The 17,705-nt window shown below is 43.1% G+C and overlaps 1 protein-coding gene across 5 annotated transcripts in view; it reads left to right on the top strand.

The window, feature by feature from the left end:
• The window catches only part of EDARADD (EDAR associated via death domain), a 155,322-nt gene that overhangs the window by 120,749 nt on the left and 16,868 nt on the right, over nt 1-17,705 (top strand). For 4 of the 5 annotated variants that reach the window (XM_089681761.1, XM_089681763.1, XM_089681764.1 and 1 more), the window contains 2 exons: nt 8,202-8,287; nt 9,019-9,064. In XM_089681761.1, coding sequence (XP_089537887.1) covers nt 8,202-8,287; nt 9,019-9,064 — 132 coding nt within the window. Of the gene's footprint in view, nt 1-4,245; nt 4,424-8,201; nt 8,288-9,018; nt 9,065-17,705 lie in introns of those variants that run through there. The other variant, XM_089681760.1, reaches the window with a different exon arrangement.

Below are 17,705 nucleotides of genomic sequence, written 5' to 3'. Positions count from 1 at the left end.
TTCCTGCACATATTCCTGATACCTGTATTCTGATTTACCTGACTAAGAAAGAACTCTGCCTGCACCAGGCTTGCATCCTGTCGGCTATAATACTTACCTGCCGCTGCACCCACGCTTCCGCATCTGGCCTGCATCTGAGTCACCGCCATACCTGCTTGCTACTGCATCCACGCACTGGTGTCCGGTCCCAATCCGCATCCTGACTGCCGCCATACCTGCTTGCTGCTGCACCTACGTTCCTGCACCCGCACCTGGCCTGTGTTTGGATCTCCTGGGTCCCCAGCTACCTGCCGTCAGCTTCAGATTCACACGGCACTCCTGCCACTCCTGGCTCTGTGTCCTTTGTTCCCACTATAAGGGGCTCCGAGCGGGAGTTGTAAGAGGACTCCCTCTCTCCACGTCAGGCTCCCCAACCAGGTACGTGACAGACTCCATCTAAGAAAACTTTATCAACCTTTTTTTTTCTTTTCTACTTTTTTTGATAAAATGATTAGCTCCTGGTACATGTATCTGTCCTTTTTTTTTTTTCCCACTTTTTTATTTTTTTGTTTGGGCAATTTGGACACGCCATTGCTTTTGTCCTCTGAGTATATTTCCCCACATTCTCTTTTTTTTCTCAGAAATTCAAAACTTGAGTTTTGCGGGGAGACTCTCCCTTTCCTCCATCATGGGGTTTATACAACCTCTATTAATGAGAGCATGCTCTTTAACCCTTTTAGTTCACATATAGCCAGAGATGTGTATAGAGTAGACCATGACAAGAGAGGCAGCATAAGACAATACCCCAGCACTTACAGTTTACAACTGTCAATGCTCCTAGCTGCTGCCCTCTCAGTGCTGCTTCTTTGAGCTTCCAGTCTTCACAGAGTTAACAGTTAGCAGTGCAGTGTCCAGTCAATCTGTTAGCTTGGAGAAGGGAGGGGGAAGGAGGAGGGAGAAGGAAAGTGTCTTGCCATCTTATGTGGCACTATAATTCTATTGATTAACACATGGTTGAAAGACACAACTCTAGTCCCTGCAGGGGTGTTTTCTGTAGGATGCTGTAAGAGAAAAAACCTGGGAAGTGGTCATGGAACCAGCTTAAACAGGAACATGGGGAAGTTTTAAAAGATAAGGAGAGCGCTAAAAGTGCTTAAAAACTGAGGCTTTAGTATCACTTTAAACAAGCCCCAACTGTACACCACAGGCACTGCATCTGCAGATAGCATGGAGTAATTAATTGTACAAATTCTTGATTGTTTTGAAAGGGGGGGGGGGGGGGGGAGTAAACTCTTCTGGATCTCTGGTGAACTTTGATAATTAATTGCTTCACAATGTCTGCAGCTAGAGAGGTCAGACTTGTTTTAAAGCCAATGTTAAGAATATGTAATAGTGATAAAATGAAAGCCTGGCCACAGCCCTGCTTTACAGAAGCTTTCATACTTTAAATCACTATGGAATCCCCCAGGGGATCCAGTGCATAGGGCACTTGGCCCTGTTCTGATCCGTGGACACATGTTATTAGAAAAGGTAGTCTTTCTCTATGTTTATGCTGGCTGTATCTCTCCATCCCAGGCAGAAACTCAATAAATGGGTTATGGGGGAGCTTACAGGTAGCACTAAGCCCCTGCTCCTCTCTCTATTCATGCTGGATGTGCTGGCTGTCATAGTAATAGCTGGCTGCTTGCATTCTGTGAATGATAGCCTCGGATATTCACAAGGAAATGACAAATTAAAGTGGTTCTAAAGGCTCAAGGTTTTTTACCTTCATGTACTCTATGCATGAAGTTAAAAAAACCTTCTGTGTGCAGCCCAAATCCTTTTCTGAGGTCTCTTCAATCCAGCGACGCCTCTGCTGTCTGGGGACTGAGCTCATTGGCTCCTGCTGCTGTCAATCACAGCCAGTGAGCCAATGAGGAGAGAGTGGGTGCAGGGCTAAGCCATGGCTCTGTGTCTTATGGATGCACAGAGCAGCAGCTCGGGGACGAGCATGCAGCAGTGCCCACAGGGTGAGCGCTTTCCCTAGGAGCACTGCTCAAGGGGAAGGAGCACCAGTGGGGACCTGAAAAGAAAAGGATCGAGCCTGCTTTGTGCAAAACCACTGCACAGAGTAGGCAAGTATAGACATGTTTGTCATTTAAAAAAAAAAAAAAAGAAACCCGAAGCTTTAGTGTCACTTTAAGCCACAGTCTACTACTCTGCCTGTGAAACATGAATGACCTTCCCACTGACACTAAGCGGTAGTCAGTGATGTATCTTTGCAAGACCGTCATGAGGAGATACACCTTTTATAATCATAATTATTTTTGTTAACATTTGTATTGTGCAAAGTTTAGAAGAAAAACGATGTCCTGCAAAATTTCTTTCCTGAGTAGTGTGTACAGAGCAGAACTACTACAGGAGTCTTTCCCTGATTTTCACACTAAGGAATTGGTACAGCTAAAACACAGTGTGCATATTCAGCAGCCAAAGCAGAAAAGCCACAAACACATATTATATAAACCTTATCAATCTATTTATTATATCAAGCATAACATGCTACCTAAAACAGAAAAATATTACAGGCTAGTCAAACATAGGTTGCGAATAGCTGATGCTATACATACAGTATGTAACACCCTTGCTGTAATGTCAGCTGCAGGATGTTAAAACCAACACAAGATGGCAGTGTCCTGCAAATTCAGCAGCACTCACATTCTGCAGAGCAGCCCCATGGACCTTGTATGCTAAACCATGGAACTTGCGGTGTATCCCAGAACTACCTTTCCCAGAAGAGCTGGCGTTTGGGCAGGGGCAGATATATACATAAGCCCGGGAGACTGGACAGGAAGGGAGAGAGGAGAGAGCTGAAGAGAGGAAGAAGAGAGAGAGTTGTGCTGAGTGCCAGAGAACTGGACCAGGCCAGAGATCTAGAGAATTGAGTAGCAAGGAGGAGTCATACCACCACCAAAAAAAAACCTCATATGGTATATATATACATGAAACATATAAAATAAATCTTTACATAAAAGTGACACAAAACAAAGTGACTAATAAATAAGTGACTGACCATATAAAGTACAGCCTGTGGGCTGTGAATCCTAAACATAAACCTTGATCTCTCAAGGATCAGGAATAAGTGAAAAAGATGTGGTCAAGATGCAAGTGAATAAACTCCAATAATCACACTATTGAATAAGTGAATTGATCTCAATATGATCAAAAAATGATATAAGTGTGCAAAAAAATAGTCCAAATGCGACTATTACATAATAGTGCCCAAAATGACCCTAATAGGGTCCAAGTGATGATACATAAAAGGTCCAAATAGGACCAATAGTATCAAAATAAGAACAATAAGAAAATTCAGAAAAAACGCATGTGTACACATATAAATGGAAACGAAATAAGCAAAAATAATGCAAAACCAGTGTACAACAATAACAAACACAAAAACGCATGTGTGATGGTGCTTATAAACTAACACAGATGTGAATATCACAAAATATTCAGGAACAACGCATGTTCCTTAAATACAAATAGAAATAGTACAAAATGGTGTTTAAAATTCTTCCAACAACACCCGTGAAAGTGGGTAATGACACATATCCACAGATAGCTGTATTACGGGCTCACCTCCATGTCTCAACCCACTAGGGGTCAAGATGCTTTTGGATCACTACACAGGATCCGCCATGCAAGAGACTCCTCTGGAATTGCATCCCTCTCTCCACAGTGGTCTCCCCTTCAAGGACTGGTTAAGTGGTAATACAACTCCTCTCTGGGCAAGATATGGCCAGTTATCTCATCAAAACACAATTAAGAGCTTCCATAGCATAATACTGTTTATTTAATGAAGAAATATAAACCCAAATCTCCAATATATACACTCACATTCTCATAATCTTGTTCATAGCATATAAACAGCAAACCTCATGTTTCTGGGTGTAGTACATTGGTGTAGCAAGATGGCGTCTAAATCGGAAGTACGTCGCTGCGTTGCCAACATGTTTCGTCTTGTTAGTCACGTGACTTCAGATCCGCTCCGTGAGGACGTCGATGACGAAACGCGTAGGGCGGAGCCTTTGGATGTGACGTCAGCACGCTCCTGGTCCGCTTGTACGGCGCATGTGCAAGCCAGGCTGGGTTTGCTTTTACTTGTTTATGCAATTAACACTGGTGTCAGTCTGGACACTATCTTCTGTAAGTGCATTCTTTTTATTTAAGCTGTGATTTCATTACATACTGCACCATGAGCTCTTATGTTCTTTCTTCTGAGTGGCGGTTTGAACCTCAGTGTGGATGTCTATAAGTTGTTTTGAAGTGGATATTCAGCTCTGCAGAGCATTACTCCCTGGAATTCATCCTCTAAAAGCCTCAAGTGTTGCTGCTACCACACAGACCATCGCTCCCAGAGCAACAAGCACTATATGCTGGTTTTTCACAGAATCAGCATATTGCTCTGGTGAGTTTAACCTAACCCTTTTTGGTGGCGGATTCACTTGGTGTTATATATACTTTGGAAACTGTTGATTATTTTTGAATTTTATCTACACTTTGGATTTTTTTTTTAATTGGACTTCACTTATATACCTATTTGTTTGATTGATATTTATGTACATTTAAAGCCTGTTTTTTGATCGTTTTCATACCCTATATATGCTATAGGTTAGGTTTGCAGCTCATTCTGTTTTTTATTATTTGTCCGTGGCACTATTTCTATTTACCATATTTATGTTTAGGATTCACAGCCCACAGGCTGTACATTATATGATCAATCACTTATTTATTAGTCACTTTGTTTTGTGTCACTTTTATGTAAAGATTTATTTTATATGTTTCAGGTGTATGTGTGTGTGTGTGTGTGTGTGTGTGTGTGTGTATATATATATATATATATATATATATATATATATGAGTTTTATATATACATATGAGGTTTTTTTTTTTTTGGTGGTAGCGCCGCATAATTTTTTCCAAAATATTTGTTCAATAGATCAATGGGTATATGATTGGTTGTTGGCAGCTGCACTCACTTCAGGTATTTAGTTTTTAGGTAGGAGTGTAGGAGGTCTGCACATAAGGAGGAGTCATTGACCACTGTCCTTGCCACTCTGTTCAGCGAGACAGTCTGCCAGCAGATGACCCAGAGCGCGGTGACCGGACAGAACGCTGCACGTGAGGCTGGAGAACCTGTGAGGGCCCCCATCCGCTGACAGAGAAAGAGAGAGACAGCCAGGACCTGCTGGGAGCCTCTGATCGAGTCTCATACACCAGTTAAACAAGAGAACACTGACGTTGTCTTCATATCTGCCACATATTCTGCACACAGTTGTGGACATTGCATCCAGTTAGCACGTGTTGCAGCCAAGTTCCCACAGCCGCTATTGTTGAATACATTTGTAGCACAGTCCAACCATTAGAGCTGGCCACAGTGTACACTTTTCAGCAGGCCATATATTACATCAGTGCTCCCTCGACCATTGGCTTACTTTCTTAAAGGAACATCTACTACTGTTGCCATTGATTACTGCAGCCCAGAGTAGAGTTGCCCCTTTGCCAACAAGCCCTACTGCCAATTTGATTCTTTATTCACCTAAAGCTGCCTTTCTTTCTTGAGTGCATAAAAGGGGACGTCACTCAAGTCAAGTGCCACTTAAAGGGAGAGAATTTGTCCTTTCTTCTTCTTCTCCTAGTGTTAATCCTTTAACCACCTTCCGCCCGCCATATAGTACAATGACGGGCGCAAGGTGGTTCTCTCGTTCTGATAGGACGTCATATGACGTCCTTCCATTCTCACAGCACATGCGCGGCTCGGGAGCGCGCAGTGCGGCAATCACCGGTGTGCTGTGTCCCTCGGACACAGCGGATCACGGAAAGAGCCGAAGATGTCGGCTCTGTCATGTGATCAGCTGTGTCTAATCACAGCTGATCACATGTAAACACGGAAATGACGGTTATCGGCATCTCTCTCCTCTCGAGCTGTCATGCTGACAGCTCGAGAGGAGAGCCGGTAATTGGCTTTCTGCGGAGGGGACATGTACACTGATCATCAGGGCACTGATGATCAGTGTGCCCTGATGATCAGTGTGGCCCCAAAAGTGCCACCTGTCAGTGTCCATCAGTGCCAGCAGTCAGTGCTCATCAGTGCCAGGTGCCAGTGCCCATCAGTGCCACATCAATGCCACATATCAGTGCATACCAGTGCACATCAATGCCACATATCAGTGCCCATCTGAGCTGCCTTTCAATGTCACCCAGCAGTGCCAGTCAGTGCTGCCAATCAGTGCCACCTATCAGTGCTGCCGATCAGTGCGCATCAGTGCCGCCTATCAGTGCCAGTCAGTGTCACCTATCAGTGCCAGTCAGTGCTGCTTAACAGTGCCAGTCAGTGCCACCTATCAGTGCCAGTCAGTGCTGCATATCAGTGCCATATATCAATGCTGCCTTTCAGTGCCTATCAGTGATGCCTGTCAATGCCCATCAGTGCAACCTATCAGTGCCACCTATCAGTGTCCATCAGTGCAGCCTATCAGTGTGCATCACTGCAGCCTCATTAGCGCACATCAGTGAAGGAGAAAAATCACTTATTTACAAAGCTGTATAACAAAAACTAAGAAAAAACGTTTTTGTTTTCAAAAATTTCTGTGGTTTTTGGTTTAAGAAAAAAAAAAAATCCCAGAGGTGATTAAATACCACCAAAAGAAAGCTCTATCTGTCTCAAAAAAATGATAAAAATGTCATATGGGTATAGTGTTGTATGACCGCGCAATTGTCATTCAAAATGTGACAGCGCTGAAAGCTGAAAATTGGCCTGGGCAGGAAGGGGGTGAAAGTGCCCTGTAGGCTAGTGGTTAAGGAACTGTCACCCACATCACCTTCTACTTGTGCACCAATTGGGCCCCAGCGAGTGCGCAGAAGAATTTTCACTGCATTTAAAGGGACATTGACTACTCTGACCAAAGAGCTCTTTCTATCTCAGATTTAAGCCTTGCCATCAGATTATGAGGGCTCAAGGTGAGCTAGTTCTACTGTTTTCTAGTTTTCTTTTCTCACTGGGGCTGGCAACACCTCAGGTTGAAAGTATTGGGCTAACTTCTGGAAAGCCTGCTAGCGCTGATTGAAATTTTGCTGTATGTGTTGTTCCTTTGCTTAGAGTTGCTAATGGTAATAATTGCCATTCCACGTACTACCATTTTGTACTGTCTCACCAAGCTTACATTGAAGTTCAATATAAATTTCATATCAGTTTACAGAGTCCTGTGATGTCAGTAGGGGTTGGGCTTTCAGAAAGGGGTCTAGAGCAACAGGGAGCCTGAATATAACTCAGCAACTCCTACGGGAGTAGTGCTACACATACAATTAAACAACTACCTTCTGATATTTGGAGGTCAATGGAAACCGCATAGTGCACAATCTGCTGCAGCTCTGCATAGAAACCAATCAGCTTCCAGATTTTATTATCAAAGCTTAACTGAACATGCTGAAGTTAGAAACTGATTGGCTACCCATGCACAGCTGCACCAGGTTCTGAGGGCACTAGTTTTAGTAAATCCCCCATTGTATTTTAAACAAGAGAATTTACAGTAGCAAATAAACTGTTCATAACAGAGAAAAAGAAATTCCAAATACTTCTTGTCCAGTTAACATAGGTTCAGAACATACAACAAAAATGTACTTACAGTGGGGCAAAAAAGTATTTAGTCAGCCACCAATTGTGCAAGTTCTCCCACTTAAAAAGATGAGAGAGGCCTGTAATTGGCATCATAGGTAGATCCCCCCCCGAACATCATTATGGACCAGGTCAAGGACTTTCTGTCTATAATTGCTGGTACTAACAATTGCTCAACAATAACTTCCCAGGACTTGGTAGCCCAATAAAGTAGGCTGCACCCATCCACTGTGGTACTACATTTACAACCATTATGTGCATTCTTGCCCAGACCAAAGTAGGGTTCTGCATCTGAGCCATGCAAAAAGCCCCTGGAGATTAGGACAGGATTGGGGATGGCAGGACTAGAGGGTCCTCACAGGGTCCCCCCCAAGCATTCCCTGTAACAGAGAAATGTCACCTACTTTGATGTCTTTCAGATTTCTCTTAATATTTTAACTTTCATTTGTTTTTGTATTTTGTTTAATTCAAATATGAGTTTAGTTTTGAATGGACTTAGCCTGTGATATGAAAAGTTGCAAATGAGTCACTTTATATGTTAAAGGCAGAGTTCTGATCTATTCTCTTGTAGATGACACATGCTCGAGAAATGATGTCCTGGTAGAACAAGCTGATTCTAGTTTAGCTCCAATACCGGATTCAGACAGAATAAAGCAGGTAAGGGTGTGTGTGTATGTATATATATATTTTTAACCTGTACTCTACCACATTTACTCATGTACTCTTTGTGGTTGGGCTGACACTGATTCAAACCTAACAATAACTGCTGATAAGTTATTAAAATTATTAAAAAGATAATTTTACTTTTTAACAAAAAATAATAAATGCACATTTTTTTGCAGGTAACAAAAGTGCATTTATTTTTTGTTTCTGGAGCCTGTAAAGCAATGAAACCAGCGATCAGCAGATCACTGGTGTCATGCATGCATGTCTCCTGCAGACCTGTTAGTGTGCCCGTACATCTCATGCAAGCAGGCAGAAACTTACTAACAGGAAGACTCAATGAACTACCACAGTGCTCCAAAGAGAACTACATTGAGAACTAGCCAATAGCCGCAAACACTGTCCAAACTTGCAGTGTTCTCATTCACAGAATATTTAAAAATTTTAAATTGTGACAGCTAGCAGAAGGAAAAGATCCCCCACTAGCTGTCACAATGGGGACTGGGGGGGGGGATTTTGTGGGGGGGCTTGTCCATTCGTAACATGTTACATGTAACACCCTGAATATGCGTGTAACATGTTACAAGTGGTGATCTTATCCTTTAAAGTTAGTTTTTCATAAATCTAGCACCTAGTTAATATTCTTACTTTGGATCCCTGGCATTTAACATTTTAACTTGAGATTAAATTATTCATGTAAATACATGTTTTAAATAATTTTTCAGCCAGAAGAAAATGACTGGCCAGTGACTACTATACATGCGCTATCTGGTAAGCTTGAATTTAAATTTATAATAGAAAGATCAACCAGATTACAGTTTGCTACACTTTAGTTGTTTATGAATAGCTTTTTTTTTTCCTTCTGCAATTTTGTTATGTTTTTCAATAACTGGGGTACATTAATGTAACCTAAAACCTAACCTGCTGTGTTTCCCTTTTTAAGACTGCATGTTGTCAGAAAGGGTTTGATTGGCTCAGCTCTCAGCAGTACTGGAGTGTTTGTGGGAGTTGCAGTTTCATTACAGAGGCAGATAATGTAACTTTATACTGCACAGGACTACAGGACCAGGATGCTTTGCAAGGAGGAAGGGGGTGGGTGAGCCATGTGTGCCTTTGCAGAGGACATGTGGGAGCTAGTCTGCAGCCTCTACTGTTGAAGTACACTGACACTGTTTCCAGAACAGCAGAGGTTGCTAAGGACAACGGTTATCTACAGCAGCTGAAGTCAGAGTGTTGGAAATCGCAGAGGAAGAGTGTGACCATCCCAGGTGAGGCACCTCAGAAATTGTGCAGCACTGACAAATGACAACAAAAAAAAACTAGCAGAGAGACCGAGCCCCATTCATCTTCCTTTCAAAGAGTTAACCCCTGGAGACTGTTCTTCGTAGAGGGGGTGAGCAGCTGCTAACCAGTGACATGTCAGTCCTTAAGAGCGCTCCACCGATTCACTAACACAGGCCTGTGCAACACATAGGCTCACACAATGTTACAATCCCACGGTATACAAGTGAATTTGGGACTGAGCCTAAAAAGATATCAGTTTAGATGGGGACATATTGCTGCTATAGTTGCAGGGGGTTAATTCTGATGTATAGCTATACCGGGATATACGTATATACATAAATATTGTGTTTATTGATGTTATTGTGCCAATTCTAGAAGGTTTGTGTATTCAGTGCATTTAACCGCTATTTTCCAAGTTAATTTGCAGTCTATTTGCAGAGTTTTACCTGTCTTATTAAACCTGTTATTAAACTTCCCACAAGGTGTACTGGTGTGCTGTGGATCCAATATATATATGGTTCATCACTAAAGTTAGGACAGAAGTGCCCGTTAATTCCAGCGGCTCCTTCGGGGGTGAGCGCTACATTGCTCCTAAGATTCACCCTTAATCTGAACCTTAAAGTTAGCCTTGCATCTTAAAGCGGTGGTAAGCCTAAAACAAACTTTACATTTCCCCTGCAAGGTAATGTCATAAAGTGCTAGTACACATCGCATAGTAGCACATTATGAAAGGCTTACCTGAGAACAAAGCCCTCCAGTGGCTTGTCACCGCTGCAGAGGCTTCCATCTTCACCTGGTCTTCCTTCCACATTCCCACTTGAATGGCCAAAACTGTGATGGCGTTACTCCTGCGCATGAGTGCGGGAGCTACGGTCGCGGCAGACAGCTCTGAAGGAATGGCACGGGAATGCCGTTCCTTCAGAGCATATTCACCAGTGATGTCACCGGTTGCCGCTCTCTAGAATATCTCCTAAATGGTACACGTTTAGGAGATATTCATTTTACCTACAGGTAAGCTTTGCTATAAGCTTACCTGTAGGTAAAAGTATAAAAATTTAGTTTACTACCACTGTAACCTTAAATTAACACTTAGGCTTGCCATACATTATACAGTTTTCTTATTTTTATTACAGGTACTTATATAGCACCATTAATTTGAGCAGTTCTTTTACACATATTGTACATTCACATCAGTCCCTAACCCTCAAGGAGTGTAAAATCTAAGGTCCCTAACTCACATTCATACATATGAGGCCCAATTTAGACAGGAAGAAATTAACCTACCAGCATGTCTTTGGAGTATGAGAGGAAACCAGAGTACCCAGAGGAAACCCACGCAGGTACCGGGAGAACATGCAAACTGCAGGCACAAAGTGCTGTGGTTGGGATTCAGATCAACAACCCTAGTGCTGTTAGGCGGAAGTGCTAACCACTTAGCCACTGCACTGCCCAAATTATTCAAATTCCTTTGGATTTACCTTCAACTATGTAAGGACATGCCTGATTTAATACAAATTGAAAGAGCTTAGGTTTGACCTCAGCTCTTTCATGGTTTTGGTAAATCTATAATGTATGGCTACCTTTAATCTTTCCACTTAACCCCTAAGTCCCCATTCACTCTTGAGGGTGTTTCCCTACATCGGTCTATGCTTGACTACTCAAAATGTCATTCTTTCTAACTGTCCTTGTTCACATTCGTTTACTCAGTTTCCCTACGTTGTACACCCTGTGCTCAAAAAAAATACATGAGTTGTTTTTTTTTAGCACAGGGTATTCTGATGTTTTTGGCCCCATAGACTTCAGTGGGAGCTTCTATAAATGTGCATTACATGCATTTTCACACATTGTTATGCCTGAAGAAAATTCTTCTCCTTTAGAATTGCTCTGCTCTCATTGCCCATTCCAGGAAACAAAAGTCTGAAGCTTAATACAAAAAAAGCCTAAAATACACCTGTAAACAGCCTGAAAAAAACACCTGAAAGTAATCAGGAATACGCTGTGATTGCATTCTGCTCAGGTGGGAATGAAGACCTATGCAGGCCATAACCGGGACAAAATCGGCCGTTTTTTTTACAAAAAAAGAAAAATAGGTCGTTCAATAGGCCAACGTTACCAACAACAGTAAAAAAAATCGGCTGATTTTCTTCCCGTCTACGGCCGGCATTTAATTACCTCTGTCCCTGCAGAGAGCCCCGCTATTATATTTGACATTAAAAAGTATTGCGGTTGCAACATTGTATCTATTTGTATCCATTTCGGATACAGATGGATTTTTTTTGGATACAAATAGATACATTGTTGCAACCGCAATACTTTTTAATGTCAAATATAATAGCGGACTGGAATTCTTCTTTCTCTTCTTCTTTCTCTTCTTTCTCTTCCTCTTTTTTCTCCTTCTTTCTCTTCTTCTTTCTCTTCTTCTTCTGTCTCTTCTTCTTCTGTCTCTTCTTCTTCTGTCTCTTCTTCTTCTGTCTCTTCTTCTTCTGTCTCTTCTTCTTCTGTCTCTTCTTCTTCTGTCTCTTCTTCTTTTGTCTCTTCTTCTTTTGTCTCTTCTTCTTTTGTCTCTTCTTCTTCTCTCTTCTTCTTCTGTCTCTTCTTTCCCTTCTTCCTCTTCTTTCTCTTCTTCTTTTTCTTGCAGGTCACGCCTCATGCGCAGATTTTTTATCGGTAAAAAGATTGGCCGATTTGCCCATCATTGCCGCGAAAATCGGCCGATCGGCAAAATTGGCCGATTTTTTTTCCAACTTTACCAATCAAAAAAATCTGGCAAAATTCAGAAAAATGGCCGACCAATTAACCCATTAACGGTGCGAAAAATCGGCCGATTGCATAAGCCTAGGTTCACACCTATGCAATTTGCGTTTGATCCATTTTTGCAGTGCATTTTGTGTCCTGCATTTTTGCACATGCGTTTTTGACTCGTTTTGCGGTTTGTTTTTTTACTTGTTGCTAGGCAGATTAAAATGCAAAACACACACATGCTTTTCTGCAGCGTCTTTGTTGAAGTCTATAGAACCAAAAACGCAACGTTTTGCATTTAAAAAAAGTCCCTGACCCTTTCCAAAAAAAACCGCATTGGTTAAAAACACAACCTGTCCCATAAGAAATCATGTTAAATGGATTACTGTGTGTTTCCGCAAAATGCAGCGGAAAACGCATAGGTGTGAACCTAGACTACAGTGTATCTGTGGTCAAAATGTAAACTCATTCCACTTTTTATAATATAAATAGTAGGTGCAGCGCTAAGATATGAATGTCAAATACCAAATAAAGTGCAATGAATCAAAAAGTGCAAAGGCAATGAAGAAAATATGAAACAGCAAAATGGAATAAAAATATAAATATATAAATATAACACTGTATCAAATAGTATTCAAAGTGACTGTAAGTGTATATAAAGTGACCATGAATCATGACATTAATGAGTCCATAAAGTGACAAGGTGATGACACTATATACTGTCACTGCAAAGTGACTAATGGTGCTAAATAAAGTGATAATAGTGATAAATCATTGTCCAAAAGGAAGTGATATAATTGAAGATCCAATATTATGATCTCAGAGTATAGTGATCGACTTTCTACATCCAATGATGGTGATATGCCAGGTAATAGAAGAATTGCGCACTCACTAGATGCGCAGTTAAATCGCGCATTAAAGATTTAAACTCTCAATGGTCAGCCGGAGGTCCTCTTAAGGATATACACAGCCTGGTCTGGAGTTCCCTCTCTGAATCATCAGTAGTCAGCAGTACCTCTATCATCCTCCTTACAAAGCTCTGTGGGTGGTTAAGCTCACAAAGAGCCCAAAGAAAGGATGCCAAATAGCGTGATACTGCTTCAGAAAGTATTTATTACTTCCATAACATGTAAATACAGAAATAAAGACACTGACCATATATGTATCCAAAGATGGCCGCTGGACCTGCACGAGGCCTCGGCGGCATGACGTCATGACGTTACAGCTCCTTCTGACGCATTGCGTGCTATTGCACATAATCATAGGGGGTGTGCCTGCAACATCTGACGTCTACTGACTGAATTTATAGTGTAACCGGTGCATGTGCACTTTATGCGCGCCATTTTGTTGTGGACCATGCACATTTCACGCGCACCATCTTTTTGTAGATCGAGTCTATGCACGCGCATAGACTCGATCTACAAAAAGATGGTGCGCGTGAAATGTGCATGGTCCACAACAAAATGGCGCGCATGAAGTGCACACGCATAGACTCGAGCTACAAAAAGATGGCGCACGTGAAATGTGCATGGTCCACAAAAAAATGGTGCGCGTGAAGTGTACTGCTGACTACTGATGATTCAGAGAGGGAACTCCAGACCAGGCTGTGTATATCCTTAAGAGGACCTCCGGCTGACCATTGAGAGTTTAAATCTTTAATGCGTGATTTAATTGCGCATCTAGTGAGTGCGCAATTCTTCTATTACCTGGCACATCACCATATCATTGGATGTAAAAAGTCGATCACTATACTCTGAGATCATAATATTGGATCTTCAATTATATCACTTCCTTTTGGACATTGATTTATCACTATTGTCACTTTATTTAGCACCATTAGTCACTTTGCAGTCACAGTATATAGTATCATCACCTTGTCACTTTATGGACTCATTAATGTCATGATTCATGGTCACTTTATATAGACTTAGTCACTTTGAATACTATTTGATACAGTGTTATATTTATATATTTATATTTTTATTCCATTTTGCTGTTTCATATTTTCTTCATTGCCTTTGCACTTTTTGATTCATTGCACTTTATTTGGTATTTGACATTCATATCTTAGCGCTGCACCTACTATTTATATTATTGGTTTGGAAGGTTTTTTGGTACCTTTTTGGTGTCACAGCAGCTAGCCTATAGCGCTCACTTTCCTATTTGTCATTCCACTTTTTATTTTAATTATCTCTAACCTAATCCAATTAATCAGAATGATCTTGAAGTTTGCAAAAGTATTTTGTGAAGATCCACACATACTTACTTCCTTGAATTCACTATGCCAGGTGAGCAGACACTGCTGTATCACACAATTAAACCTAAACTCAAGTGCAGCACTCAAAACCAAACCAAAACAAAATTCCACAATGAACTGTAAATGAAATAATCTTCATATGGTTTATCTATGCGGGCAGCAGAATTTTGAACTGCAGGACAGTGTGAATGACCCTGAACAATACCATTCTCAAGGAAATCAAATAATATGAGACCCAAATTAAATGTTCACACTGGCAACAAGATGGCCCTATATAGATAATACACACAATACCAAAATTTCCTGGAAAAATTAAAACCTATTAGGTTTCTTAGATACATATAAGGAAACTCAGTTATTTCAAATGAAAAGGATAGCTTTTTACTAAAATATAAGGCGTACCTAAGTCACTAAAAAAAGACAAAAAAATTATGTATCAAAATGTGTAATGGGGGGAGCGCTTGAGGAATGGCTGCTTTTTAAACCGGCACATTGGACGATTTTTAGCTCTCGGCGGGGGGGGGGGGGTGGTTTCTGGCCTTCCCTCCAACCTCTTGTGGCCCCCTGTCCCCTGGTGCCCCGATGGGGAAAAAAACAGCCACCTTCCACGCTTCTAGCGCCCAGCAGACCATTTCGAATTTTGCGGCCTACCCGCCGGAGATCGCGGATGAAGCCGCAGCCTCAATTTTTGGCCTGCCGCAAGAGAGTTCCAGAGCCCCAGCCACGGGATTGCGTCTTCCGCCGGATGCCGCAATTGAAGCCTCGGCTTCGGGTCCCCCGCCGCCGCTACCCGTGGGTGGGCCGGATCCCAGGGGTGAAGGTGACCTGGCATCAGAAGCATCCCTGCGGTCTTCCCCTCCAGGTCTGAGGGATGCTGAGCTTGTGCGCCATTTCAAGACGATGCTGCAGTCGGAACTGTCCTCCGCTACCTCCAAGCTGGCCGACCGACTTTCGCGTGAAATTCGAGAGTTGGGAAATCGGACGAATGATCTTGAGGATAAAATGGATGCTGTGGCCACGGTCATTGAAGGTCACGAGCAGGACTTGTGTGACCTCAAGAAAAAATTAGCGGACGCGCTGCTCCAACTTGAGGATTTCGAGAACCGTTAAGGGGTATACCTGAAACGGTCAAATCTCACCTCCACCGCTACTGCTCTGTTTCAGGAGCTGACGCCCGCCATTCCCATCGACTGACTTGAACTTGAATTTGACTGCATTCATCGTGCATTGGGCCCCAGACGACCGGATGGGCCCCCGAGGGACATTATGATCAAGTTCACTTACTACCGCACTAAGGAAGCTATCCTCTTGGCGGCCAGAAACAACCCAGACCTCAGATTCCAGGGACATCGTTACCAGCTCTTCGCAGACCTCTCTCAGACCACTCTGAAGAAACGACGTCAGTTGAAGCCCTTCACTTTGGTGCTGGTGAACCACAGAATTAAATACGCTTGGGGCGTTCTGTTCCGCCTCACCTTCAACTACCAGGGCCTCAGTCACTCTGTTGTTACGCCGGAGGAGGCCCATTCTCTCCTGGAATCGTTGCATCTCCTTTCGCCAGAGGACGCTGCTCAGAGCCCGGCTCACTCGGGTGGATCCCCAGCGAGGCCGCTTCCACTGGGCCGCCTCTGGGAGCGGTCGTCCAACAGGAAGAGGGCCCTCCCTCAGACCCCTCAACGATCAAGTCCTGCTCTTCTCTGGGCTGAGGATGTATCTTGGATCTCCAGTGTTGTGTTTCATCATTGGACTTTCCTGATGGGACTGCGAGTTTGGCCCTTAGGGCCTTTCCAGTTTGTTAGCGTTCCAGGCTAGGCCTGATCCGGCCCGTTCCCTTGGGTTCCTTCATTGAATGGGGGGAGGGTCTCCTCCTGGTCTCACAGATTCTGACTTTTTGCTGTCCCGGCCTACCACGGGTTCGGGTGCCGTTGGTCGGGTTCCCGTTTGGATATGGGGTGATGGTTCCCTCAGGCTCCGGGGTGGGAGGTTAACCTGGTGGGCCTGATCAGGTGTTGGCCTTATTGGGTGGTGGGGGGGGACCACTTGAGCTGTGTAGTGGTTGTACGGCGGTCTGTAGCTGTCCTCCTGGAGGGGGTTGGCCCCCTAGTTTGGCTGGGTTTTCTATCGGGAGGTTACTGCGGATGTGCTCACTTCTGGGACTCTTAGTTTATTACTTTGGTATTCCGTTATACTGTGTTTATTGCCTTTTTGCCCCCTGAGGGCTTATTTTTTTGATGTTTTCATTTGCAGCCATGTGTCCAGTGACAGAGCCACCCCCAACCGGTATCCTTCAGGTGTAGGAGGATGCATGTCACCATTGATGTGACACGTTTGTACTGCTGTATATGTTTCTTGTTTCTTTTTTTCTCCCTTCTCTTTTCTTTTCTGTTTTTTTTTTTTTTTTGTTTTATCCTCATGCAGGGTTTCGGGATGCCATGGTCCGAATGCCATTGGGAGTGGTAACTGTTGGCCGACCTATGCTTCTTCTGCTGAGCGTGCTGTGCTGATACCGCCATGGCCTCACCCCTTCTGAAAGTATACTCACAAAATGTTCAAGGTTTCAATTCGCCTCAGAAGCGGGCTAAAATTTTTCATCACCTCAAATCACAAAAAATTGACTTGGTATGTTTACAGGAGACCAGGTTTTCTCAGTCCTCCGCTCCACGTTATCTTTCGCCTCACTTCCCCACCTTTTACACGGCCTCGGCCCCTGAGAAACGCTGGGGTGTATTAATAGCTTTCAAGCGCAATCTTCCTTTTGTCTGTGCTCGGAATATAGCGGACCCCACGGGTAGGTACTTGTTTCTGCAGGGCACCCTCTGGGATCAGGTTACCTTTGTCTCTTACTATGCACCCAATCGCTTTCAACATGAATTATTTCTCATCTTTGCACCATTGTCTCCCGGCACTCCAAGGGTCTTCTTCTTCTTTTGGGAGACTCCAATGTTACTTTGGATTCCACATTGGATAGGCGCTATGCCCAGGGGGCGGCCCCTTCTCATGACTTAGTGCTAGAGGAACGTATGCGCTCTCTCATGCGGACTGCGGGGCTGGCGGACATCTAGAGGGAACTTCACCCAACTGAACGCGACTTTACATTCTATTCCAACCCTCATGACAGTTTTTGTAGAATTG

Source organism: Staurois parvus, unplaced genomic scaffold (genome assembly GCF_062004578.1).
Source record: "Staurois parvus isolate SC_StPar_1 unplaced genomic scaffold, SC_StPar_1.0 ptg000277l, whole genome shotgun sequence".
In the NCBI taxonomy this organism is placed as follows: Eukaryota; Metazoa; Chordata; class Amphibia; order Anura; family Ranidae; genus Staurois; species Staurois parvus.
This window is presented reverse-complemented; position numbering and strand designations above follow the sequence as displayed.